The sequence below is a fragment of the Physeter macrocephalus genome, chromosome 20, assembly GCF_002837175.3.
Source record: "Physeter macrocephalus isolate SW-GA chromosome 20, ASM283717v5, whole genome shotgun sequence".
NCBI lineage: Eukaryota > Metazoa > Chordata > Mammalia > Artiodactyla > Physeteridae > Physeter > Physeter macrocephalus.
The window spans coordinates 109123051-109149357 of NC_041233.1; the positions used below are offsets into that span (position 1 = coordinate 109123051).

The following is a 26307-nucleotide window of genomic DNA, read 5'->3' on the forward strand; positions in this document are numbered from 1 at the left end:
CCATATCTGGGAAAACGGTCTTTGTAGATGTAGTTAAGGATCTCGAGGTGAGGTCATCTTGGGTTAGGGTGGCCCTCAATCCAATTGACAAAGTCCTTATAAGAGACAAAAGAGGAGAGACAGACACAGAGGAGAGCCACGTGAAGACAGAGGCAATGATGGGAGGGGTGCAGCTGCAAGCCTGGGGACGCCTGGAGCCCCGAGACTGGAAAAGGCAGGAAGAGCCCTATCCTGGAGCTTCTGGAGGGACTTCAGCCCTACAACACCTTGATCTCAGATGTCTGGTCTCCAGGACTGGGGGAGGATGAATTCCTGTTGTTTTAAACCACCCAGCTTGTGGTCATTTGTTACAGAAGCCACAGAACGGTCACATGGACCCTGCTCGGTAGGATCCTGGAAGTGCGGGTCTCATTAAGGGACGACAGAGGCTGTACTGCAGAACCCTTAGAGTCAGCATTGGGCCCCCAGAAATCCTAAAGCAGTGGCTGGACACCAGAACGTTGAGGGGTCAGTCGGAAGCCCATCCCTAAGGGTGCCGGCTGCCCACGGCCTCCCCGGGTCCTTACACCTGTACACGTGGGGGAAGGTATCTCAACCCTGATTGAGGCTATTTAATGTCAAGATTCACATTGCTAATTAAGAACCCGCCAGTTACACAGATGAAAACCCAATCAGGACACTTACTACACTGATGAACAACTCCGAAGATGGTCGGAGGTGGTGAATTTTCTCACATGCAGCCAGCAGCCCCCACAAGGAGGGTCCTCATTGGAAAGCTCGTGGGACCCGCGGAGGCGTCTCTGAGTAAACATTAGCTGAACCCCAGGCCAGCTGCTCCTGAGCTTTATCCACCCTTCCCAGGAAAGCAAACCTAAATATATGCAAGGACCTTACAGGCTGGAGGAAAGGGCTTGGAGCCACACCAGGGACAGCACGCTTGCTGAATTGGCTCCTGCAGGCCAGGTGGGATGGTCCTGGCCCAGAGGCTCTTCAGAAAGCTTTCCATTTACCTACCTGAGTTACCCCTCCTGTCCTGGCTCCTACTTCTTTTTTTCTTGCTTCCTTACCTCTGCCTGGGGAGAACTTTCAACAGCATGTACGGGCGACACACCTTCTTCCTTAGCAGGTGGCAGCCTGGCAACTCCTATAGACGGTCCAGCAGAGCCCCACTTGGGCCGGGACACCCACAAGGCCGTGGCCGCTCACTCCCTCTCACCAGCCCAGCCCCGCGGCTGCTGATGGAGCAGAAAGTATGGCGTCAGGCACAGCTGCAGGGAATCTAGCTGCCTGGAGGGGTGTGGGGGGAGTTATATTGACCTCAACCCAGGCACACCTGGGAAGGGCTGGCTGGCCGGCCGGGTCAGGCTGCCCAGGCCAGCCAATCCTCGCCCATCAGGGGCTCATAGTTGCGGAAAATGGGCCTTGCTGTACCGGCCAGGTCCAAGGAACAGGTATAGGGTCCTGAGAGACAGGATACACAAGGGGCTGCAGCTCTGGCTTGTTTTCTAATCATTTTAACTGGCCCATGAGTAGGAAACAACTTCAAGAAGACCCTGTCCACACAAGAGGAATCTGGAAGTCAGGGAGAGGAGGGGTGGTGGGTGGAGACAGAGGCCTGGTGCCCCGGCTGCAGTGGAAGCCTCTGGAAGACCCGGTGGAGGGAGGCCGCACAGAGTGAAGCCCAGGGTCACAGACCTGTGCAGGAGCTGCTGTTTGCTAGTTCAGATCCTGCTCTGAGGTGCTCAGGCTGGGGGTGCTCTGCAACAAGGGCTATGGGCACGGTTCCTGTGCGCTGAGCCCTGCCAGGGTGCCTGCCCAGGTGAGCTCCATATTCTGGGAAGGGCCTGCCCACGAGAGCCCCATGGGCTGGGAGGGGCTTGTGAATAAGCGTCCTCTCTTTGCAGGCAGCACAGCTGCTTAGCAACTCCCCAGTGGGTGATGCTGGGGCGAGATGAGAACAAAGAGCTACTGCGGGCCCCCTGAGCCCCTGCCTGGGCCCATTCAGAGTGATGAGGTCAGTAGGCGGGTGCTGGCCACTGTGCTGCATGAGGGAAGCCCCACGGGTACCTCTTGTTTCTTCCACCTGACACCACAGAGGCCTCCCCAGGACAGAACAGACAGCCTGCCTGGGGCAGGTGGAAGCTCCTGGTGACCCTGCAGGGGACACGGAAGGGAAGGACCAGGCAGGATAGGAGTGGGTGCCCAGGTGGAGCCGTGGGGTGGGGACCGAGGGGGCATTTCTGGGCCTAAGCTGGGAGTGGACAAGCAGGTGGTGAGTGTGACCCAGGAAAGCTGGCCTGGTGACGTGAGACTGAACCCACTTCAGGGTAACAAGCCTCCCGCGTGACTGCCCCGCCAAAAGAAAGGATTGTGAGACGAATCCTGTTAAAAGGTTTTGTAACGTGAATCTGCTGAAGGGAAGGTTTTGCAAAGTGAATCCCCCTAAGAGGAGGCTCTGTGAGCTGGTCCACTCAGAGGGGACATGTGGAACCTGCTGGGCGTGGGCAGTCATCCTGGGTGGGTGGTGGGTTCAGACCCCACTCTGGGGCCTCACCTTGTGCTGTGCCTAATAACCTTCCTTAACTGGGTACCCCCTTCCCCCAACATCTTTCTTCTGTTTTTAGCTGAAGATGGCACTTAAGGTGATGGCTTGGGCCATTTCAGAGAGTGACTCAGTTTTCCTGGGTATCTCCCAAGTATACAAGAAGTATACACGCTATTAAACTTCTGTTTTTTTCTCACTTATTACAGGAGGGCCTAAGCCAAGAACCTAGAAAGGTATAGGGAAAATTACTTTTCATCCTTACCCATGCAGTTGAGTACTATGCAGCAATAGCAAGGAATGGACCATCAACCCATGCAAAGACATGGATGAATTTTATGTATGCATTGCCAAGTGAAAGAATCCACTCTGAAGAGGCTACACAGTGTGACCAATTTACACAACATTCTGGAAAAGGCAAAACTACACAGATGGTAAACAGTTCATGGGGTGGGGTTGGGGTAGAAGTATTCCATGCAATTCTTTACTGATACACACCACTATGCGTTTGTCAAAACCCAGAGATTTTTTTCCAGCCCAATGAATAAGGTAGGACATCCAGTTGGTGTCAGAGTATCAGTCGTTGGTGTGGGTAAAACTGCATGCACACCACACGTGCATTTGTGAGGCTTGAGAAACACCAGCCACGGTTCTCAAAGGTTATTAAACCCCTGCAGAATGTGGAAATGAGAATTAATCAGTGGCCCTTCCTCTCTAGTCAGTGATGGACACCAGGACTCTGCATGTTTGACAAGTGCACCAGGGATCCTTATGAGTGAAACTTGTGAAAGCATGGCTGACAAGATAAGGACCAGTTCTTAACATGGCTCAAATCTCATCAGGTATGGCCAGAGGGGTCACTTCAGTGTTACTCATATTTCCCTTGAACAGAAGCACCAGCATTTCCTTTATGGGACACATGCTGGTCTGCTTTACTGTCTTGTCCACATATGGCCTTTTTACTGGAACCTCCTTTTCATTCCCAACTTTGCCCTCCTGGACTTTATCTCATTCTACAGGAATCTGCTTACTTAGGCAGTCTCCTTCTGAAGAAAAGAAAAAAAAAAGACTTTTTTTTTCTAAATTCAAGGTATGGCTTGCAAAGTGAAGTAAGCACCAACCTCTATGGGAAATACCCTAAGAGACTTAAGGGCATGAGGCTACCTGGGATCCACAGAACTGTCCCAAGGGCTCTGTCAAACTAAGTGACACTCAGAAAGTGATCAGGGGATGCGTAGAGATGTCTCACTTAGGGTCCAGGGATTAACTACCGGTCCTCCAAGCTCCCTGTATCTCCCCTTTCCCATATTATATAGCCTGAGATTCCACCTCCTAGGTTTGGGGACATGCATCTGTGCATATTATGGGAAAAGACTAGCCGGGGCAGCAGAAGAGGGAATGCTGAGAAAAGGAGAGAAACTCTGCTCATGACTGCTTAAACCTGGGAATTCTTGAGCTCTAGTTTTAGGTACAGAGGCATTTACAGAAAGAGCTCTTCAATGCAATTAGAGGGGTAAGCTGAGCTCAGGGGACATGAACTCAGCCCTAGAGACCTGGAGGAGCAGTAAGCAGAGCTGCTCCCCCTCCTCTATATCAAACCCAGGGTAGTTCCAGTTCTACTGCCTAAGAAAAAGGTATCTTCCAAAATTTAAATTGATTTTGGTTCACATGTTAATATGAAATAAATGTTAAACTTGGAGAAGATGGTATTTGTTCTATCAACCAAAAAATAATGCAGGAGGCTGCAAACAACAAAAGAATTTATTTTGGGGGGTCGTAAGAATTACAATTCAGGAGACACAGACTTGGTAACCCCAGAGGAGTGTTCAGGAGAACAGCAAGAGTCAGGAGCTTTTAAAGACAAAAAGCCACAAGGTTGTTAAAACTTGCCTGGTGAGAATTGTAATTAATGCTGATGCGAGTCAGAAAATATTTGTCCTTGGGAATCACAAGTTGTTTTAGGGTAGGGGTGCAATACATAGATAGGCTGTCATGAGTTTCTGGCAGATGTTCTGGATGACTTCATCAGGTCAAAGGTCAGATTCCATCCAGGCTGAGAGATGCATTAGGTCACACTTCCTTCAAGGTCTCCCAGCTCCATTTTAGAGAACTCTCTCAGCAATACTGACTCCATTTTGATTTTCCTTTCACAGTTCTGGGAAAATCAGAAGTGTGTCTTCTTTTGGAAAAATCTATGTAGCATGAATAGTTGGGATCTGATCTTGCCAAATTCTAGCCAGCATGAACTTCAAATTTTCCAAAATAAATAAACAGATAGATATTAACTTAAAACATTCTTTTTCTATTATTTATCTATTTTATATGTATTAGTGTATATATGTCAATGCCAATCTCCCAATTCATCCCACCACCACCACCCTGCTTTCCCCCCTTGGTGTCCATACGTTTGTTCTCTACATCTGTGTCTCTATTTCTGCTTTGCAAACCAGTTCTGTACCATTTTTCTAGATTCCACATATGTGTGTTAATATACGATATTTGTTTTTCTCTTTCTGACTTACTTCACTCTGTATGACAGTCTCTAGGTCCATCCACATCTCTACAAATGACCCAGTTTCATTCCTTTTTATGGCTAATATTCCGTTGTATATATGTACCACATCTTCTTTATCCATTTGTTTGTTGATGGGCATTTAGGTTGCTTCCATGACCTGGCTATTGTAAATAGTGCTGCAATGAGCATTGGGGTGCATGTGTCTCTTTGAATTGTGGTTTTTTCTGGGTATATGCCCAGTAGTGGGATTGCTGGGTCATATGCTAATTCTATTTTTAGTTTTTTAATGAACATCCATAATGTTCTCCATGGTGGCTGTATCAATTTACATTCCCACCAACAGTGCAAGAGGGTTCCCTTTTCTCCACACCCTCTCCAGCATTTGTTGTTTGTAGATTTTCTGATGATGCCCATTCTAACTGGTGTGAGGTGATACCTCATTGTAGTTTTGATTTGCATTTCTCTAATGATTAGTGATGTTGAGCAGCTTTTCATGTGCCTCTTGGCCATCTGTATGTCTTCTTTGGAGAAATATCTATTTAGGACTTCTGTCATTTTTTGATTGGGTTGAAGACAAACATTCTTTGCTTGACCAAACTTTAGGCTCCTAAAGCTTCTCTTATGCCCATCTATGCACTTCCTTGTAAAATCCAGTTTTAGCAAGAATGCTGCTAAGTCAGTTCAACGAGAATCCACGACCCTTGAAATCTGCTCAGGTTCCTCATTCTCTACTATTCCACAGGTGATGTCTGATCACCATGGAGTGTCTTCTGAAAGAAACCTGCTCATCAGTTTAGCCAGAATTCCCCTTACCCATGATGTTTTCTCTTAGTAATTTTCTATCCACTGACCCCCCCGACCCTGCTCGTTGGCTATAAATTCCCACTTCATCCTGTATTTGGAGTTCAGCCCAATCTCTCTCACCCAATACAAAATCCCACTGCAGTGGTTCCTATACCAATTGTGGAGATAGCCCACCCCCAGAATAAAATCTTCCTTACGATGCTTTGTCGAGGAACATTCATTTAACTGTCAAGTTAAGAAGAAAACTTGATAGTTAATTGAATTAAGAAGAAAAAAGGGAATTTTTATTTGAACCAAACTGAGGATTATAAGTCGGGAAGCAGATTCTCAGAAAGCTCTGCCTGTTAGAACTCTGTTAGAAATCTGCCTGTTAGAAATCAAAAATACATTTTTGAGACAAAGGATCATACATCAAAATGACATACTGATATTTTACAGAAAGTTCACCAAGGATACATAGTCCAGGTAAGCCCATACAAAGCGAGCTGCAAGTCATCACTACGCCCTACGGAGCTGGGAAAGAACATTATTCTTTTAAGAAGTTACATTGCTAGCTTAAGAAGAAAGAAAAAAAACTGATCTTTATGGTTGAGCAGGCACCCCCATATTTGAGGAGCTCTGGTTAACGTGTAATGCAGATGCACACACCACGTTATGGAGGGAGGAGGTCCAAACACAGAAAATTTTATGCTTAATTTTTTTCTTGTCCCGCCTTAAAATATAAATGTATTTCATCAGCTTTAACAAGTATCACAAGTTTTTTCTTTAACACTAACATTCTTTCGGACAGCTGTGGGAATACAGATAAGGAAAATAGGAAAGTATTTAGAAATTAACAACAAATTATGGGATGCCATCCACGCTTGGCCCCATGAAGTCCCCGATACTGAGCCCAGGGCTACGTCTCTGGTGAACCGGTAGCAGAAATGGAAATCATGTTCGCTCTGGTTTCCATCGCCAGCACAGACAATTCCAGCCCTTGCTAAACTAAATAACCCATTCCAAGCGCAGGAACCACAGACGTTGTTCGGGATCCCACCACGGCCCACTTGGGCCCAGCGAGGTCCCCGCCGAGGCCGAGTCGCGCCCAGAGCACTCGCAGGACACGAGTCTCCAGGCGCGAAAGGGGATTTCGACCTAAATCGTTTTCAACATGTTAACAGGGAAACATCCCAGCATTCACTACGAAAGGCCTCACAGCTCTAAGTTCGTACCTGGAGTTGTCCGAAACATTTAACTTGAAGCCCCGAGGAAGCAACCCGGCTCCCGGGACACCACCCGAATCAAAAGCACCCAAACGCTGAGACCGGAGTTGTGTCGGGCCGGGATAGGGGCCGACCCGGAAACGGCCGGGGGCGGGGCGGGAAGGCTCAGGCCACGCCCACGCTGCTCCGCCCCGCCTCCCCGCTCAGCACCGCCCCACGCTGCTCCGACCCCCAACGGCTCAGGACACGCCCACGCAGTTCCGCCCCGCCCCGCTAAGGACACGCCCCACACTGCTCCGCCCCACGCGCAGGCCACGCCCATGCCGCTCCACCACGCCCATGCCGCTCCACCACGCCCATGCCGCTCCATCCACCCACACCACCCCCACCCCTCCCACCCCCTCAGGAGACGCCACACGCTGCTCTGTTCCCACCATCGGCTCAGGAGACGCCCCACGCTGGGCACGCCACACTGGCTGAGGCCTTCCGAGGCTCCGTCCCACTCTGACCCCGCCTCCCCCTAAGGCCCCGCCCAGCTTGCGTAATTTCCTGCCGACGCGGAAGCGGATTTCGGGAGCGAAGGTCCCCTCGGGTGAGTGAGCCCCTCGGCTCTGAGAATCGGAGCTGCGCTCCACAGCCCCCTCTCGACAGCGTCCTTCACACGCAGGTTCCGAGGGTCCCCGTTCTCGCTCCTCCGGCCCGCGTCGCCCTGAGACTCGGGATGCCGGGCGCTCGGCTGCCGGGTCCGAGTCCACGTCCGTTTCCGGTCAAAAGCGCTCCGAGGCCGTTCCCGTCAGGCCTTTTTGCCTTCCGTCTCTTCACCGTCTCCCGGCCCGACCCGCGCCGTGTCAGGTCCCCAGTCGCGACGTGGACTCTCGCCCTTCGCGACCCGCATCGCCCCTCTCGGCCCCTCAGGGTAGCCCGGGACGCCGCGCCCTCCCGCGGCCCTGGGACTCCACAGACCCCAGTGTTCTCCCGAGACCAACTGCCCATCCTGGGCCTCCTGCGGCCGGGCCCTGCCGCTCGCTGCCCTTCGCGGTCACCGCCTCAGAAAGGCCCTAGAGCCCTGGGCTGGGGGCAGGGGATCAGTCCTGTCCAGTGACACCCCGTGTCCTTCTGTCCCAAATCCTGTCCGCTGCCGATACCGGCCAACGTGTGTCCACATTCCTGATGTCTCACGGGAAAGTGTGCTCTTCTGGGCACAGCATCTTTGTTCCACCCCTGTGGATGTCGAGTGGGCGGGGGAGGATGAGACAGAACAAGGAGACCGATGGAGTAAAGGAGAGTGAGAACTTGAAAAGTAAAATAGAGGAAGGAGGTAGGTGGGTGCAATGGAATTGGAAAGACAAAATACAGGTGAAAAAGAAAGTGACCTGGGCAAGAAGCAGTATGGTACATGAAAATAGACAAAAAGGAGATCAAGAGGGAGATGGCCAAGGACAGAGTAGATGAGGGGAATCTCACCAACAGTAGCGGTTGGGGAAAATAGAAGCATAGATTACAAATAATTAGATGTTTTTTTTAATTTTGAAATTTCTTTTTAAATGTGTCAGATTCAGATCATGAGGCCTCAGTGCTTTTCCTGTCTTTATTGTATACTAAAAGTATTCTTTAGTGCTTAGTAAAGAAGTTTTACACTATTTTTCAGTGCAGTTTGTAGGGATATTGATGATTTTTGTCTTAAAAGTCAAAACCAGGTAGTTTAAACAGGTAGTCCAGTATTCAACAGCATCCTTTCTTCTGTATGTGACTTTTTAATTTATTGGTCTGTGAGCTAGTTTCCAACTAAGTATATGCTCTTTTCAAATTCCCTTTGTTTGTTTGTTTTGCAAATATTGAACGATAGGCTGGATGGTTTTAGAACTTTGTTCTCGCAGACCTTATTTGTTCATGAAGAATACATTATTCAGAGCTATTTCCACAGCTGAACTTTTGTGTTTTCCATGCCGATAATTAAGTGTTCTTAATATTTTTTGATATATTCATGGAAATGTATATTTTGATATTTATTATGGAAAAGAGAAATTAAATGATTTTAAGCAGTACGATTAAAAACATGACAGAGAACTTGCCCTTGCTTGGGAGAATTAAATATGATCTGGAATCTTTAGGGGCAGGGGTGAGAATGGTAAGCCTTGCCACTATCCAGTCCAGACCACCCCATGCCTGTGAGGCCAGTAATGGTTACTCTCTCCTGTTCACATCTCTTCCTGCCCCCAAACACACACACATAGTACAAAGGCAGCTGGTAGGGAAAGACCAAGATTTTTTAAACTAAGCACAGAGCAAAGTTATTTCTCCAATGAGGAGATGACACTTGGCTCTGGGAAGGGGGCTTGGAGAAAGGGCAATGCAGTTTGGATGTTAAGGAATGGAAGAGAGCCTGGGAAGCTCATGAATAGGAGAAAGGAGACCTCTGCCCATCCTTACTTGGGGATCCTGTGCTCAGCAGGTACTAGAAGACACTGTGAGGATGGTGACTTGAAAGGGAGGGTCACACCAACTCACATTCCCATATCTGCCATGTGATGTGTGGGCTTTACAGGATAGAAGGGTGTATGGAGTAAAGGGCAGAGAAACTTAGCTGTTGGTCTCCATGTAGGAGTTTATCGTCCCTGCTCCCTGATAGGACAGCAGAGGACTATTTTTTCCAAATGTTGAATTTCTCCCTACATATGTGGTTGTGGCCAGGAAGGGGATAAGTTATTTGAAGACCTGAATGGCACATTCTCAACACTCAGGAGTGACTTCTTGCCTGAGAGAGACACTCAGAGGAGGAAGAAGATGAGGAATCAGGAATAAATCTTTATCTGGAAAAGGTAAAATTATGTTGATTGTCTGTCCTCTCCTTCCTGAAATGCTGTTTTTAGGACGTGCTAAAATCTGACCGTCAGATATCCTGCCTAACACATTTCCTCACTCACTGATGGCCTCTCCTATCTCCAGACCAATTCTATCTCACTGTCAACCAGTGACATGGAACTTGTGAAGTGGCTCCATTTGGGGGATCATCATGAGAAATGCTGCATGCCCAGACATTGATTAGAGACAAGGACTGGGCACCATAGTGTCAGTAAGATTTGCCAGTAGGGATTGCATAGTGACCAGATCTGGATGTACCATAGACCAAGATTAAAGAAACTGCACACATTAGTACTGAATTAATGTCAGGAATAACTAAAAAATCATGGAGAAGGGGAAATTTGTTCTACCTGATTTTGTAATACACTTGAAGCTTAACAAAGTGAATCTGTGTATTTGGCCTCAAAATATTAATGATTTGCAATAAAAGGGAGAGATTAGAAACTTAGCCATGACAAATTAAGGTGGCATTTCATCCACATCATGTAGTATATTTTATTCTGTAATTGTTTAAAAATAGAATCAACCCAAATGTCTAACAGTAAGAGGATTTTAACACTGTTCACATCACATCCGTCCCAGGGAGACCTTGGTGTTCATGGATTTGTAAAGAATTGACTTTTCTACAGATATTTGAGGGTTCCTCTTTGGGTATGTTGGGGTTTCACTGCTGGGCCAAGAGATGATACGTTTCATTTTGTAATAGATTCTGGCACGATTCCCCATACACACATAATACACAACTGTAAAGAAATCCTCATCCATCATCAACTCCTGAGGTTTCCCCCATACTTTAACCAGGATTCATTTTAAATTAATTAATTAATTTATTTTTAGCTGCGTTGGGTCTTCGTTGTTGTGCGCGGGCTTTCTCTAGTTGCGGCAAGCGGGGGCTACTCTTCGTTGCAGTGCGCGGGCTTCTCATTGCAGTGGCTTCTCTTGTTGTGGAGCACAGGCTCTAGGAGCACAGGCTTCAGGAGTTGCGGCACGCAGGCTCAGTAGTTGTGGCTCGTGGGCTCTAGACGCAGGCTCAGTAGTTGTGGCGCACGGGCTTAGTTGCTCCGCAGCATGTGGGATCTTCCCGGACCAGGGCTCGAACCCGTGTCCCCTGCATTGGCAGGCGGATTCTTAACCACTGCGCCACCAGGGAAGCCCCTCATTTTATATATATATATATATTTTTTTTTATATATATATATGGTTGTAGATTTGGATAAAATGACAACTGTTTTTAATTTCCATTTTACTAATTAAGAGACTGAATGATAGTTGCTCTTTATAGACATGTATATGTAAAATGAATTTTTCTACTTATTTTTCTGCTTATATTTTATAGTTTATAGTTTAATTATACACACACACATATGTGCGCACTTTGGTCTGATACATTGAAGTGAAACCAAAATCCTTCCTTCATGGCCTTTGCTTTTTTTTCTTTCCTTTGTAAGGTGTCACCTATTTCATGGTATAAAATATGATGTTCATTTAGTCATAATATATTGTTTGTTTCAACTATTTAATTTGAATTATTTTAAAGTTTCACATAATATAGGTTCAGATGTAATTTGACCTGTCTCTTTTTTTTTTTTCCCTTTTCACAATTGTTTTGGCTATATCCTCCTCATCCCAAATCAAAATTGAGACAAAATTGACTTTTAGGATAATTCTCATTTTTTATGTGAAATAATCACATATGACTTTGGGGGTGGGGTATACTTGATTTACAGTGTTGTGTTTCAGATGTACAGCAAAGTGGTTCAGTTATACATATACATATATACATTCTCTTTTAGATTCTGCATATGACTTTTAAATTTGAGTTGCACCAAATTTCTGCAGTCACTGAGACTTTTTTTGTCACCACGTCCTCTAGTCTAAGAATTTGGTTTGGCAGGCTTTATTCATGTCGAATTTATGTCCTCAAAAAGTTTTAAAATTTCTTTACGTGGGTTTGCAAATTTATTTCAAGTGAGAGTCATAATATTTTTCTGTTGTACATAGAGACTGGCTTTTGTGTGTTTACTTAGTTTTTAAATTATTGTTACTAAACAGGAAATATTGATTTCAGTATATTAAGATTGGATTTGTTCTCTTTAAAAAATATTAGGTATGATAGTTAAAATGGATTCCCCAATTTTTTTTTGTTTGAAATCATATCTTCTGAGAATCAATACAGTTTCAGCTCTTTGATGCTATTTTTGAATTTCCTCTCCTTTCCTCTTTTCTTGGTTCTGATTCAAGCACCCAGTGCACTGATTTCTAGGATACTTCCTACTTCTATTTCCTTCTGATAATTTTTGAATAAATTAGACAGACCTCAGACAGGCCGTCTTTATCCTGTGCCCAACCAAATAAGTTTAGTTCTCTGCTAACCTGTCTTTAGGTTTATATAGTAACACCGTATTGTAACTTAATATTTATGTTTATTAAATTGTAAATGCATTAAGGGGAGAAAATAAGTCTGACTTGTAATCGGTGCCCAACAGTATCTGAGAAACAACAAAAAATTGTTTTATTTATGTTTCCTTTTCTTTTTCTCTCATATCCTTCCACCTCCCCCACCATAATTTCACTACCCACACCCTGTGCCAGACAACCATCATCCAATTCTTAAAACTCATTAAACCTTCCTGAATTACTTAACTCCATTCTTCAACAAAAGGCTCATTTACAAACACAAGTCTTCCTGTCACTTTCTTGCTTTCCGTTCTCCAGTGAATTCCCATTAGCTTTAGAAGAAGGACCACTCCAATTACAGTGGCCTTTGGGCCCTGAAATCTACTTGCCTGACACCCTCTCCAGGTCTTCCTGTCACTCAACTGCCTTCCAATGTGTTCTCATTTCCTGGGGTACAGCACATTCTGTGATGTGTCCATGATTTTATATTTGTTCCTAAATCAGAAAGAAAAAACAAACTTCTGAACCTATTTCCATCTCTGCAAAACTGCCTCGGACTTTTTGCCCAACTGAATTTTTAAGGTGTCATAAATAATGTGTGCATTTCTAGACAGCTTCCCCACCTCCACAAATGAAACACTTTAGTATATGTTCACAGAGTATCCTTGTCATTATTTTTTTGTTTTTTTTTTCATTATTTCTTTAATCTCTTCTAAGCTAGTATTTTAACTCCATAAGGACAAATGATCTCTCTGCTTTATTCATCAGAATGATTTCACTCCCTGCTACAGTCTTGGCTCTGAATTGACATGAAACATATTCATTTATGGCAAAAGGAGATCATCACTTGCCTCAAATATGTTGCAGTAAATGGGCTGAAAAGACATAGACCATCTCAGAAATACATGAAAATCAAATAATTGATAAAAAGTAATACATACTAAATCCTTTTTTTACTGTCAGAAGAGTATAATTTTAAAAAAGAAAATTACAAAGAATTTCTTATGGGATCAAGTATTTCTTATGCCTATACCTAAAATGAAAATATATTGCTTGATTTTCCTTCAAAAATAATATCCTTCTATAAAGTAATGTCTTAAGATTTTTAAATGTTTAATTTCCTTTTTAATATCAGTTTTTTAAAATATGCTACTTAGATGGGAATCCCCTGGTGGTCTAGTGGTTTGGATTCAGGCTCTCACAGCCATGGCCCAGGTTCAATCCCTGGTCGGGGAACTGAGATCCCGCAAGCCCCACAGCACAGCCCCACCCCCCAAAACAAATCCTATTTAGAGACAGAAAGTAGAATGGTGGTTTCTAGGCATTGGGAGGAGCGGGGGAATAGGGAGTAGTTGTTTAATGGGTACAGGGTTTCAGTTTTACAAGATGAAGAGAGTGTTGGAGATGGATGGCAGTGATGGTTGCACAATATTATGAATGTATTTAACACCACTGAACTATACACTTAAAAATGACTAAGATGGTAAATGTTATGTGTATTTTACCTCAATAAAAAAAAATTAAATTCTGTCTACAATTAAATCAGTCCTGAAACTGATCATTTATTCTGGAAATCCTTAATATTTTGAGGATTGTAGGGTTTTGCAGTTTTTAGGACATGAGCTAGATCTGACTTGAAGAGACCTAACACTGGATGAGCTTTTTCTCACTTGGTAGCAAAAACAAAAGATATTTTCCTTCTGTAGATATTTATTCAGCACAAACACTTACACTTCTGTAGAGTCACACTTATGTCCACAGCCTGAGAAAATGTTGGTAGATTACAAATCCTCCTACAAATAAAAATAAAGAGCAGGAAGGGGTCTCTTGGCTGCAGATTCTCAGTACTGCCCAGAACAACCAAAATCCATAAAACCCTGAAGTCTCTGAGAAAAGGCATGAAGTTTGCTTTTGAGACTTTTAGAAGAAGCAGAATTAAAGGATATAATTTGTTGTCCTAATTTCATCTACAGGGTTTACCTAAAGAGGCATTTCTTGATACATTTATCTTGATTGGGACCCAAGTTAATCAGATTTGTCCTTTGGATTACAACACTGATGAGGTTGCCAACTGCATTAAAAGAGAGTTCACCATCAAAATAATGCATTTTCTGGAAAGAGAAAGAAGCTCTGAACTCTGGAATGTTGTGTCAGCATCCTTGATAAATATTTGGTTTCACTGGATTTTCCATCTGTTTGGGTGGTGAGTACTGGAGATCATTTTCACCAGGAGGGATAGCCCTCCTTTATTTTGTAAATGATTTTTTGTGAAGAGAAGTGTTCATTTTGGTAGGAATTCAGTGACAGAATCTCTGAGGAATTGACATTCAAACAGATTGAAGGAAATAAGTATGGGGTAGGAAATTGTGCTTGTGGATTTGAGTAGAAATGAAGGATAATAGTGAACAGTGTAGAAGTAATAGCAATGCTAAATTGTATTTGTGATGTTCTGAGAGAGCATATAAAATGTCAACCCTTGGATGTCTGCTGGAGACACTGAAAAGTTTAGAGGCTAGATAAAGAGTAATATTTGGGGAAAGTGGGAGATAATGTCCTGAGATCTATTTCCTTTCTAGTGTATGTTAGTTTCAAAAAAAAAAAAAAAAAAAAGCGAACTCAGAAATGGAATTCAGATATGAGTTTTGTCACTTTCAATTTAGAAAAAGTAATGGAAGAAATTGAAGCAATTGAATAAATATGTGGTCATACCTAGGCAGTGTACATAAGTAGAGAAGGATGAAGGAGTAGGATGGAGTCTTGAGCTCTTCCAACAATATTGTTTGAGAAGTTCTTGGCAAGTGATAAGGAGTTAGAATGACAAGATTCCTTTGAAGACTGTAGACTGAGATGTTAGAGAAACCTAGGAAAAAGTATGTTCCCAAAAAGAGGTCATGTTATATACTTTTTGTTAAGCTCTAGGTAAAAGCCTGAGGTACGTACGTTGGATTTATTTATGCAGATATTATCGGTATAAGTCAAGTGGTGACTGGGATATGAGGATTCGGTAACTGCACCTTCATCTTTTAGTTTGATTGTAAAGGTAAGAAGGGAAAAAGTAGGGATGGATTGAGGCACCAGAGGGCTGGAACGGAGCTGGAGAAACTGCTAGTGCACAGAGTAAGAATGATTCAACCTGAGAAGTTCCACAGTGGTTACTAGAGGTGAGGACACATGTGACATGAATCAGGGATCCCTATGTTTCGTAATTCGGAGGGGAATGGACAGTTCTGAACACCAGGGGTTAATTAGCATACAAAACTCAACGGTTTTTCACATTCTGCTCTCTAAATTGAAGGTATTTATATCTTCTTTACTAGCAACAATAGTCATAGCCTTCTTGCGTTTGATCCTGGTAGAGGAGAGCTCTAGCCCTATTTCTCTTAGAGCACATTGCATGTTTCTTTTGGTTGTCCAGGGGGCTACTTCCAGGTGAAGCGTTGGGGCTTCATGATAAGTGAATATGGAGGTTGTGAACAGCTAGAGTCTCATGACTTTTTTCTTCTTCCTCAGCTTTGCCTCCTGTTGCTTGGACTGTGTGTAAGTGAAAACCCAGAAGTCAGCTGGCAGCTGAGCTAGTTACAATGGAATCACAGGTAAGTAGGAAATTACTCTTTCTACTGAAATTGCATCTCTATTTTCAGTATATGGACATATTTCTCCTACAGGCACACATGTTCTAAGCACACTCGAGAGATTTTTCAAGGATCTGAGCTTCAGTTAAGTTTCCCCAGAATTCTGGAATGGTCATGTTGGATCAAGGACTCATCAAGTGGTAACTCCTTTCCAACATCACACTAAGATATTCTAGTCTCTATTAATGCTGTGTATTCATGGAAGAGATGAGAGAGGTTTTCTTTTTCTCATCTAGACCTTGGCCTAGTTGGCAAAAAAAAAAAAAAATTAGTCATTAACCACTTTATTAACTGTAATGAGCTTAGAATTGAAGTGAATACTGGTGATGAAGATGAGTGAGGAGGAAAACATTACAAACCAATAGAGGCAGATGTTTCCACAGGTGAGGTCAGTCAATCCAGTGTTACAGGTCCTGGGGGTAGTCTCAGAGCCTCTGGCTTGAGCTGCTGAATCATGTATCCTTTATAATGAACACCTCAGTTTTGTAGAGATAAAAGCCTACACCTGCTGATCCCAAGACCTGTATGTATTCTAGTCAGTTGTGCAGAATCCTGGATGTTGCTTCAGTATTCTCTGCCATTTCATGAATAATAAACCTAAAAGTTATATTTAAGAAATATTTGCTAGATAGTTAGTACTTTACGCATTAGCTCATTAGATCTTTCAGAACTCATTAACAGATTATTAAACCATTTCACTGATGAAGAAACTGAGACCATAAGGGGAATAATCTAACCATGGCCATGCTTTTTTTTTTTTTAATATATTTTTGGCTGTGTTGGATCTTCGTTGCTGCACATGGGCTTTCTCTAGTTGCGGCGAGCGGAGGCTACTCTTCATTGTGGTGCGCGGGCTTCTCGTTGCAGTGGCTACTCTTGTTGTAGAGCATGTGTTCTAGGCGCGCAGGCTTCAGTAGTTGTGGCATGCAGGCTCAGTAGTTGTGGCACGCAGGCTCTAGAGCACAGGCTCAGTAGTTGTGGCGCACAGGCTTGGTTGCTCCGCAGCATGTGGGATCTTCCCAGACCAGGAATCAAACCCGTGTCCCCTGTATTGGCAGGCAGATTCTTAACCACTGTGCCACCAGGGAAATCCCACCATAGTTGTGCTTTAAAAGTGGCATATCATGGATACTTCATCCCTTGTGAGAAGTCTTTAAAAGATTTACTTGAAATTGGTTGAGAAGACTGTTTTCGATATAAGTTTTCAAGTGGAAATGTTATAATCATGATCTGGAAGTCGTAATTACAAATTTATTGGGAAATCTCCAGGGTATATTACACCACACATCATGTGTTATCTCTTTATAATGAAGTTTTATGTATCTAGAGTGTGTATGTCTCTGTAGGTATATCCGAAAGTCAGATGATCATGTCAACACTGAGAATGATGTGACTGGACCCAAAATACTGTTTGAGATTTCTGTACACTCAACCTCCACCTCCTTAGTGCTTGACACCTCTACCATCCTCCCCTGGCAGAGATGGCCCTATCTGAAACAATGTCCATAATATTTTAGGAATCAGTGACCTTCAAGGATGTAGCTGTAGACTTCACCCAGGAAGAGTGGGCCCTACTGGACACATCCCAGAGGAAACTATTCAGAGATGTGATGCTAGAGAACATCAGTCATCTGGTCTCAGTTGGTGAGTCTCTTACTCTTTATTATGTATGTATTCATTCATTCAACAAGTATGCAGAAACTTTCCCATTTCTTACTCCAAACTCTGTCTTGATCCTTTCATAACTCTCACAACTACCTTATCACAGTTTTCTTTACTTCTTACTTACATTTAGTTTGTCAGTCCCACTACAGTGTAATCTTCCTGACATAATTTTGTGTCTTTCTTGCTACTCAATCTCTGATGCTCAAACAGTGGTGGGAACTATTTTTGTATGGGTGAGTAAATGTATTGATTTTTTTAAATGTATTTTACAGCAAGGACTGGTTTGATCAGATCACAGTGTTAAAAATAACAGATATATTGTTTTCCACATAGAACTTAGATTTTTGTGGTGTATTTATTGGAAGTTGTATTTATTGGATTGTTTTTGGAGGCTGTATTTTTTGGATTCTTTTTGGATATAATATTAAAACACCGTAGAATGAAAATATTGCAGATTCCAGTCTGTCTTTGAACTTGGGCATGGGTATTAGCTGTGATAGGTTCTTAATGTCCTTGGGAACAAGTTCAAGAGCTATCATTTTGCTGGTCAAAGAGTATACATGTTGTTTTCAACGTACTCTTCTCTGTGCTGACCCTCAGAGGTTATTTTATTCTTCCTCATTAGTCTGCCCTGTACTGATGCACTGTTATGAGCACAGAACTCAAAATCCACATATCTTTCTCCTACAAACAGGCAATCAGCTCGACAAATCAGATGTGATTTCCCATTTGGAGCAAGGAGAGCAACTTTCAAGAGGAGGGTTAGGTTTTCTGCAAGGCCAGAGTCCAGGTGAGATCCAAGAAGCTGTGCTTCAATAGGAGGAGGAGCCTGGTCAGTGAGTGAATAGGCCCTAAGAAATATCACATGAAGATATCTAAGTTTAGTGATATTTTTTAAATTTAGACAATATCATAGGAGAAAAATTTTTCAGATGATGTCATACCTTGCAGGTATCAATTTTCTATTCATGTGTCTTTCTGCCTTTGTCTTTGGCTTTAGGCAAGGTGAAATATATATACTTACTGGAGTTAATAAACATTCACAGAAAGTCCCTTTTCATGGTCCTGTTCTATGAATAGGATCTTCTCTTTTCCTCCTCAACTTGCCATCTTCTTTTTTTTTTCTTCCTCTTAAGTGTTTGTTTGTTTATTTATTGGCTGCCCCGGGTCTTCATTGTGGCATCTGGGCTCGAGTTGTGGCATGTGGGCTCAGTAGTTGTGGCTCCCAGGCTCTCTAGTTGTGGTATGGGCTCTAGAGTGCATGGGCTCAGTAGTTGTGGCATACAGGCTTAGTTGCCCTGTGGCATGTGAGATCTTAGTTCCCCGACCAGGGATCAAACCTGCATCCCCTGCGTTGGAAGGCAGATTCTTAACCACTGGACCACCAGGGAAGTCCCCACCATCTTCATTTTATTTTTCTCATATTTCAGTCCAGAGAATGACAATTGTTACAGTCCTATATTGTGTTTCTTCTCTTTAGAATATTCCTTAATTTGATGTTCTTTCGTTTTTTTCTCTTCAGACTATTCCTTAATTTGACATTCTTTGCCATCTGCGTGTCAGTATTTGAAATATACACAAATGGGCACTGGGTCTCTTCACCATTTTAATTCCTAATACCACTATAGAGATTTATTTTTTTCCAGTCATTTCAGGTAGAGAAGATGATCCGAGAAAACAAGAAATGATATCCATGCAACATATCTACAAGAAGGACACATCTGTAATCAGTGCAATGGTAAGCTTCACGGGTGTAAACGTGTTCTTCCAAATGAAGACCTAGGAATTGAATAAGTTGGGAATTTGGCACACTTACCTGATTTAATTAAAGTTGGGATCATGGGTTCCCACAGGAGAAAATTTTAGTTAGTTTGGTTTTAGGGAAGAAACATTAACCTGTAGTCAAAACCATAACTTGAGGTCTTATATAAACAGACAATTATATAATCATGGCTTATATTCCTAATCACTGAAACATAATAATGTCTTTAACATCTGTATAAACAGATGTCTTTGCAGTTGGGTTACTACAAAAGATAAAATCTATGCTTGCAAGAGAGTAATATCCCATGTTTATGTAAATAACATAGGGACACTTTTAACTGGAGTCTGTCACTGAATGATTACTCTAGAATTTATATGTAGAGGAATGAATGAAGGAATGAATAAATGTGGGCAAACCTGTAACAGTCTCTCATTTCCTTTCAAAAAGCAGAGATCTCACAGTCAAGAGGATCCTTTGGAATGCAATGATTTCAGAGAAAAATTTACTGAAATCTTAACATTGACTCAATATGTGATACCTCAAGTGGGAAAGAAACCCTTTATCAGCCAAGATTTTGGAAAAGCCATCAGTTACTTGTCATCCTTTAATATACATAAGCAAATTCATGCTAGAAGTAAATCATATGAATGTCATCAACGTACGAATGCCTTTATTCAAAGTTCTGCCCTTAGGCAGCACAATAATACTCAAACTGGAGAGAAAACATTTGAATGTCATGTATGTAGGAAAGCCTTCAGTAAAAGTTCTAACCTTAGACGACATGAGATGATTCACACTGGATTGAAACCACATGGATGTCATCTGTGTGGGAAATCCTTTACTCATTGTTCTGACCTTAGAAAACATGAAAGAATTCACACTGGAGAGAAATTATATGGATGTCATCTGTGTGGGAAAGCCTTCAGTAAAAGTTATAACCTTAGGCGACATGAGATGATTCACACTAGAGAGAAACCAAATGAATGTCATCTGTGTGGGAAAGCCTTCACTCATTGTTCTGACCTTAGAAAACATGAGAGAACTCACTTTGGAGAGAAACCATATGGATGCCATCTGTGTGGGAAGACATTCAGTAAAACTTCATACCTTAGACAACATGAGAGAACTCACAATGGAGAGAAACCATATGAATGTCATCTATGTGGGAAGGCCTTCACTCATTGTTCTCACCTTAGAAAACATGAGCGAACTCACACTGGAGAGAAACCATATGAATGTCATCTATGTGGAAAAGCCTTCACTGAGTCTTCTGTCCTTAGACGACATGAGAGAACTCACACTGGAGAAAAACCATATGAATGTCATCTGTGTTGGAAAGCCTTCACTGATTCCTCTGTCCTTAAGCGACATGAGAGAACTCACACTGGAGAAAAACCATATGAATGTCACCTATGTGGGAAAGCGTTCAATCACTCTTCTGTCCTTAGACGACATGAAAGAACTCACACTGGTGAGAAACCATATGAATGCAATATATGTGGTAAAGCCTTCAATAGAAGTTATAACTTTAGATTGCATAAGAGAATTCACACTGGAGAGAAACCGCATAAATGTTATCTATGTGGGAAAGCCTTCAGTAAATATTTTAACCTTAGACAACACGAGAGAACTCATGCTGTAAAGGTAGTAAATGTGGAAGATTCACCACCCATAGCTTCAAAGTATAAACACTATTGTGGACTCACACAGTGAAGAAATACTATGTTTATATTCAGTGTATAAGAGCCTTTATTTGTCCTTATTACTCCACTCAACTAAAGTTAATTCAAAGTGGAGAGAATCCATATGTATGTCACCTATGTAACAAAATATTTAGCAGTGGACTCAGGTGGGAGAACTGAAACTGCAAATGGAATGAATGTGGGAGAATCTTCATCCTCAGCTGTAACTGTTAAACTAAATGGATAAATCACATGTCAGAGAAATTCTATGTCTGTAAATCAGTGTGGAAATGCCTTGAGTTATAAATTATCCTTTAAATAAATAAGTAAACTGCACAAGAGAGAAATTCTAGACCTGTAATCACTGTGCACTCTCATTTAACTTAGCACCACCCTTAGCATTCATGAGAATATTCAGTGTCAGGTAACTGCTAAAAAAAGAAATAAGTGGGAATAAATTAGTACATGAAGGAGACTGAAGACATTTGGAATATCCCATTTCTGGAATACCTAATATATTTACACTTATTCATGTAATGACAAAGTACTGCCCCTCCTAGTGATGCATAAAACACCCAGAAAGCAGCCAAGATAATCTGATCTTGCCCATATTCCCCTGTCACAACAGCTATGAATCCACAAATCACCAACTGGGAATGATACCCATGAGTCCCAGCCCCTCCCATATACAAATACAGAAGGCTAAGAGAGAAAAAGTTGGAGCTTCTCTGCTGCCAGGGTAACAGAAGGGCTGGTTCTTGGTACTCATTTGAACGTGACTAATATCCGTGTTTCACAGGTGGCAAAACTGAGAACAAATGCTTATAATTCATTTATCCCATGTTTTTCTGGGGGATACATATGGACTCAAAGTGAAGGGATGGGAAAACATTCCACATAAATGGAAATCATAAGAGCAGAGCTAGCTACACTTTTATCAGACAAAATGGACTAATTCAAAAACTGAGTTCATGAAGAGGATGTAACATTTGTAAATATGTTATACAATATAATACCAAGACTAACTGCACAAAATATTTTATAACGATGGAATAGAGGAGGTCTTCCAAAATAAAAAGAGACAACATGAAGGAAAGATTTATATTTTATCATATAAAAATTATAACTAAAATGGATCAAAGTGCAGGCACGTGTACATGTATAAGTCTGTGTGTGCACAATAAAACTACAGAATATAAAACAGTATGTAAAATTACATGAAAAATTGGCCAAGTAAGAAACTTAACTTACATGTACATGTCTATGAAATAAAATGCATTGATAAATTGTATTCAGTAATCAGTGATGTGGAAAGAGACAAACAATACTTATTTTTCCACATACATAAAAAATAATGTAGTATCAAGTCCTATTTAAAGCTGAGTGAAAAGCCCACATTCTGGTTGTGGGTGAGGATATCACTGCAGTTTTAGGTAGGGGGTAGTTTGCCAAAATCTGTCAAAATATCAATGCACCATAACTTGAACCAGCAACCAAACTCCAACTTGCCCAAACAGGGGAACACTGACATCTGCAGATAAGTCATTATGCTCAGAAACAGCCACAAAAAAATTCTTTACAAATCCAGGAACATCAAGGTCTCCTTAGGATAGATGTAGTGTGAGCTATTTTAGACATTTAGGTTGATTGAATTTTTAAAAAGCAGGGAATAAAACACACCCCATCATGTGGATAAAATGCAGTCTTAATTTTCACTGTTACCAGTTTCTGAATTCTCCATTTTATTCTAAACAATATTTTGCGGCCAAATTCACACTGATTCACTTTGTTAAGGGTGGGATGTATTATAAATTTAGGTAGATCAAGTTTTCCATTATCAATCTTGTTTTCCAGCTATTCCTGCAGATTAATAAAAAGTTTTCTGTGCACTTCCTTTAATACCTTATCCATAGAGAATTGACAGTGCATCCAGATGTGACCCCTGCTGTGCTATCTCATTTAAACTATAGTGCTCATTCCCCATTCAGGTCACATCTGAGTGTGAAGTCCTTCCCATGATTATCCCCCAAATGGAGCCAGTTCACAAGTCATGGTAAGATGGAATCTATCCTGAGATGGAAGAGGGCTCAGGGAAGGCCATGAGTGACTGTGGGCAAATGTGTTGGTAAGATACATGAGAGTTAGAGATTAGGTCCTGGAGAAAAAAAAAGTGTTTTAGGAAGAGAAGGTAACAACCAACAGAGAGGATGATTCCTAAGAAGCATTCCTGACTCCTCATTTCAAGTGAGCTTTCTAAGACAAGATCTAAGTTGCTCCTGGGTGTTTGAAAATATGCCTTTCAGCATACCGCCTTCCTGTGACACAACCATACAGATAAGGAGGAATTCACTTGTGGATATGACAGTCATCTGCTGTCCACTAAAACACTGGGAATTCAGGGTCAGTAAACTACGTAGAGCCTGCAGTTTGGTTTTTCTGTCCTTCAGAAAGTCCTCCTATCCTGATGAAACCCACATATTACTTGGCAGCAGTTGGGTGTGTGGGAGGGACTGACCTACCCTTGAAGTTGGAGACATCGAAGACACTTCTAGTACCTGATGAACATAGGATTTCCAGGAAAGGATGGGCAAAGATTTTCACTTATCCTAATTCTAAGCTTCCCAGTGTCCCACCCATTCCTAGCTCCTTCATCCCCTATAGCATTCTTCTTTTCATTCTCCAAGCTCAGTTCACATAGCCAAGTGTCCCCTCCAAATGGGAGAGAGATTTATGTTCTATGCTTAGTTTTAAAAATCTTGGTCCTCCCCTACCCAACTGACCGGGAACTCTGTGCATGTGTTGGACAGGCAAGGAAGTCAGTGGGAGAAGCCAGTAGAATGTAGAAACCACTAGCCTCAGAGGAATAATGTAGCCTGAAGGGAACAGGGCAAGGTTTACTTTATCACTCCTACATCTAAAGACTATAGACCGTATTTCATACTCTCAAATGAGAGTAACTTCTATGGTTTTAATCATAATTATCTCAAGTATTTAACATCTCTTTTCTAGAACATTACATTAAACTATCAGAAAATATACAATTAAGAACAAATTACCATCACTGGAAATCATGAAGGAAAGCCAGCTATGTAAACACCTCTATGCAGCGTATTCATCCTGAACAGATGGGCCTTGTTAGAACAAAATTCAGGTACAATTCAGTCAGTCCTTGAACATTTACAAAGAAAGGATAAAGGGAGCTTATAGACTTAGTGGGAAACTTTAGTTTACAGACCACTAAGTTAAAAGATCGCATAAGGGAATTGATGAAAATTATTATTAGACAAACTGGTTAAACAAGATTTTGACTGTTAATACAAAAAAAGTTTTGTCGATATGCTTACCAAGTGCATATTGAAATAGAATAATATTATTTAGTAAGCTCAAAAGAATATTTTCAGCATACAATAAAGAGTGGAAAATGATTGACATATAATCTGAAAGTGACACAATAAATTTAAGAGAAATAAATTTTAAAATACTGTAATGAATTTGAGATCTATCATTCTTTTACTCTCTTCCTATTCTGTCCTACTCCATCTCTCTGCTGATACCCTTTTTGTCTGTTTTCATTTAACACACTGCTTCTTGCCCAGGTCACCATCTGACTCTTCTCATATCTAGAAAGTCCATCGGACCAACCTGTTCCTCCATCTTCTATGTTACCCTCTCATTTTCTCCCTCCCTGACTCACTCTGTCTCCCTGGTTCTCCCTTTTTCTCTCTTCCCCCTTCCCCCTACCCTGCCCTTCACCTCCACATTCACAAGGATGGAATAAAGATGCCACCTGTGCAAGAAGAGTTCACATCAGGAATGTAAACAAACCCTGGCAGGTACCACCAGTGGGATGGGATCTGGGACAGAGGACACGGGTGTTACAAGACAGGGCCAGTCACCTTTCCTAGCCAGGGCTCAGGGGTGCCAACTAAAAATCGGCACATGTCATCTGCCTCTATAAGGACTAAGTCACAGACCGCTACAGCTGCTGACCTTCAACACCCCCCTGAAAGGAGATCAGGATGGAGATGAGGAAGGAGGCACTCTGTGTTCTGGGGAAAACTGGCAGAACAGATCTTCAGATGGTTAGCTGTTCTGCTCCTCGTGATGAGCAGCAGGCCTCTGCCAGAAGGTGTGCTTGACTGCACATACCACCTTCACTGCAATCCTTTATAACACTGACCTTCCCCTACTTCTCTGGAGCGGTTTCTCAGAGCTATATGAAGTGCTGTCTCCCGGGCTATTGTCCTAATTTTGCCCCAAATAACACAGCTCACAACTCTCACCTCGTGCATTTTTTTTTTCAGTCGACAGGGGCTTCCCAGAGGCAGTGACCACGAAGGGGAGACCTGTGGCGGTAGAGGGCCCAGCTCCATGAAAACAAGGATGAGGAGGTTAGTCCTCTCCCAAGGACTGAGGTCTGCAGAATCCCAGGGCCAGGGAGGGCGTGGCATCCTGGGGCTGCGTTGAGGGCCAGGATGGGTGATGGGAGGCGAAGGGTGAGAGTCCACGTCCTGAGTGGGGACCTGGCACAGCACGAGGCAGGAGACGGTAAAGAGACCAAATGTGGAAAGGTCGGCAGGGACCTTGGAGTGCTTTTAAGCAGAAAAGGAAATGACCCGAACTCTGCTGCCTGGCCTCCGGGCATTTCAGGATGAGGCATTTTCCCTGAGGGCGGGACAAGGGGGTGCAGTGCCTGTGACAACTGCAGGGACCCACAGACCCAGGGGTTAGACACTTCAGACACGCCCTCTTGTCATAGGAGTCAAGCACTACTGCCTCTACAAACTGTCCTTTTCCCCATCCCGCCTTCCACGTCAAAGCTTCTGTGTCCATGTTTACATGCAGTGGGTGTCTGAGTGACGACAGTGTCACCCCACCACATCTCTGAGACTCTATTTCCTTATGTGGGATTAAGTCCAATGAAAGCTGAAGGGTAAAAGGAAGTGACAGTGCTTTGAAGTATAATTTAATTGGTTTTCTTTACTGTTACTAGAATTAAAATTTTTTTCCAGGTATTCCTTTGCAAAGCCCCCGCATTAAAGAACTACTCCTTTGGAGGGAGAGATTCAGCCATACCTAACACATCTTGGTGAGAGTCGGATGGCCTGAAAAAGATGTGGCCTCTCTAAAACATAATGCTGTGCACATAAAGGAACCTATTTCCACATTCCTGGGGTGGCGAGGGAACTTTCCTCCTCAAGGTACCCCTGGTCCTAGTACATGTGACCATCAAGTGAC

The 26307-nt window shown here is 42.7% G+C and overlaps 1 protein-coding gene across 5 annotated transcripts; it reads left to right on the forward strand.

The window, feature by feature from the left end:
- Positions 1-7562: 7562 nt before the first annotated feature.
- Positions 7563-21354, forward strand: ZNF596 (zinc finger protein 596). Of its 5 annotated transcripts, none has more exons than XM_024115793.3 (9): positions 7564-7658; positions 9758-9885; positions 14299-14528; positions 15239-15257; positions 15836-15918; positions 17475-17601; positions 18317-18412; positions 19269-19360; positions 19835-21354. In XM_024115793.3, exons 5-9 carry the CDS (start codon positions 15907-15909, stop codon positions 21098-21100), a joined length of 1593 nt encoding a protein of 530 aa, XP_023971561.1. In that variant the 5' UTR covers positions 7564-7658; positions 9758-9885; positions 14299-14528; positions 15239-15257; positions 15836-15906; the 3' UTR covers positions 21101-21354. The 5 variants fall into 5 exon arrangements, with proteins under 5 accessions (XP_023971563.1, XP_023971561.1, XP_023971559.1 ...); XM_024115791.3 differs by lacking the exon at positions 15239-15257 and adding an exon at positions 15285-15365; XM_024115795.3 differs by lacking the exon at positions 15239-15257 and having other exon boundaries at positions 7563-7658; positions 15285-15918; positions 19838-21354.
- The last annotated feature ends 4953 nt before the right edge of the window (positions 21355-26307 follow it).

Excerpts from the sequence above, each read along its gene's own strand:
- ZNF596 (XM_024115793.3), top strand. Across the intron at positions 17,602-18,316 it reads CAGTCATCTGGTCTCAGTTG|GCAATCAGCTCGACAAATCA; the intron begins GTGAGTCTCTTA and ends TCCTACAAACAG. Across the intron at positions 19,361-19,834 it reads CATCTGTAATCAGTGCAATG|CAGAGATCTCACAGTCAAGA; the intron begins GTAAGCTTCACG and ends CCTTTCAAAAAG.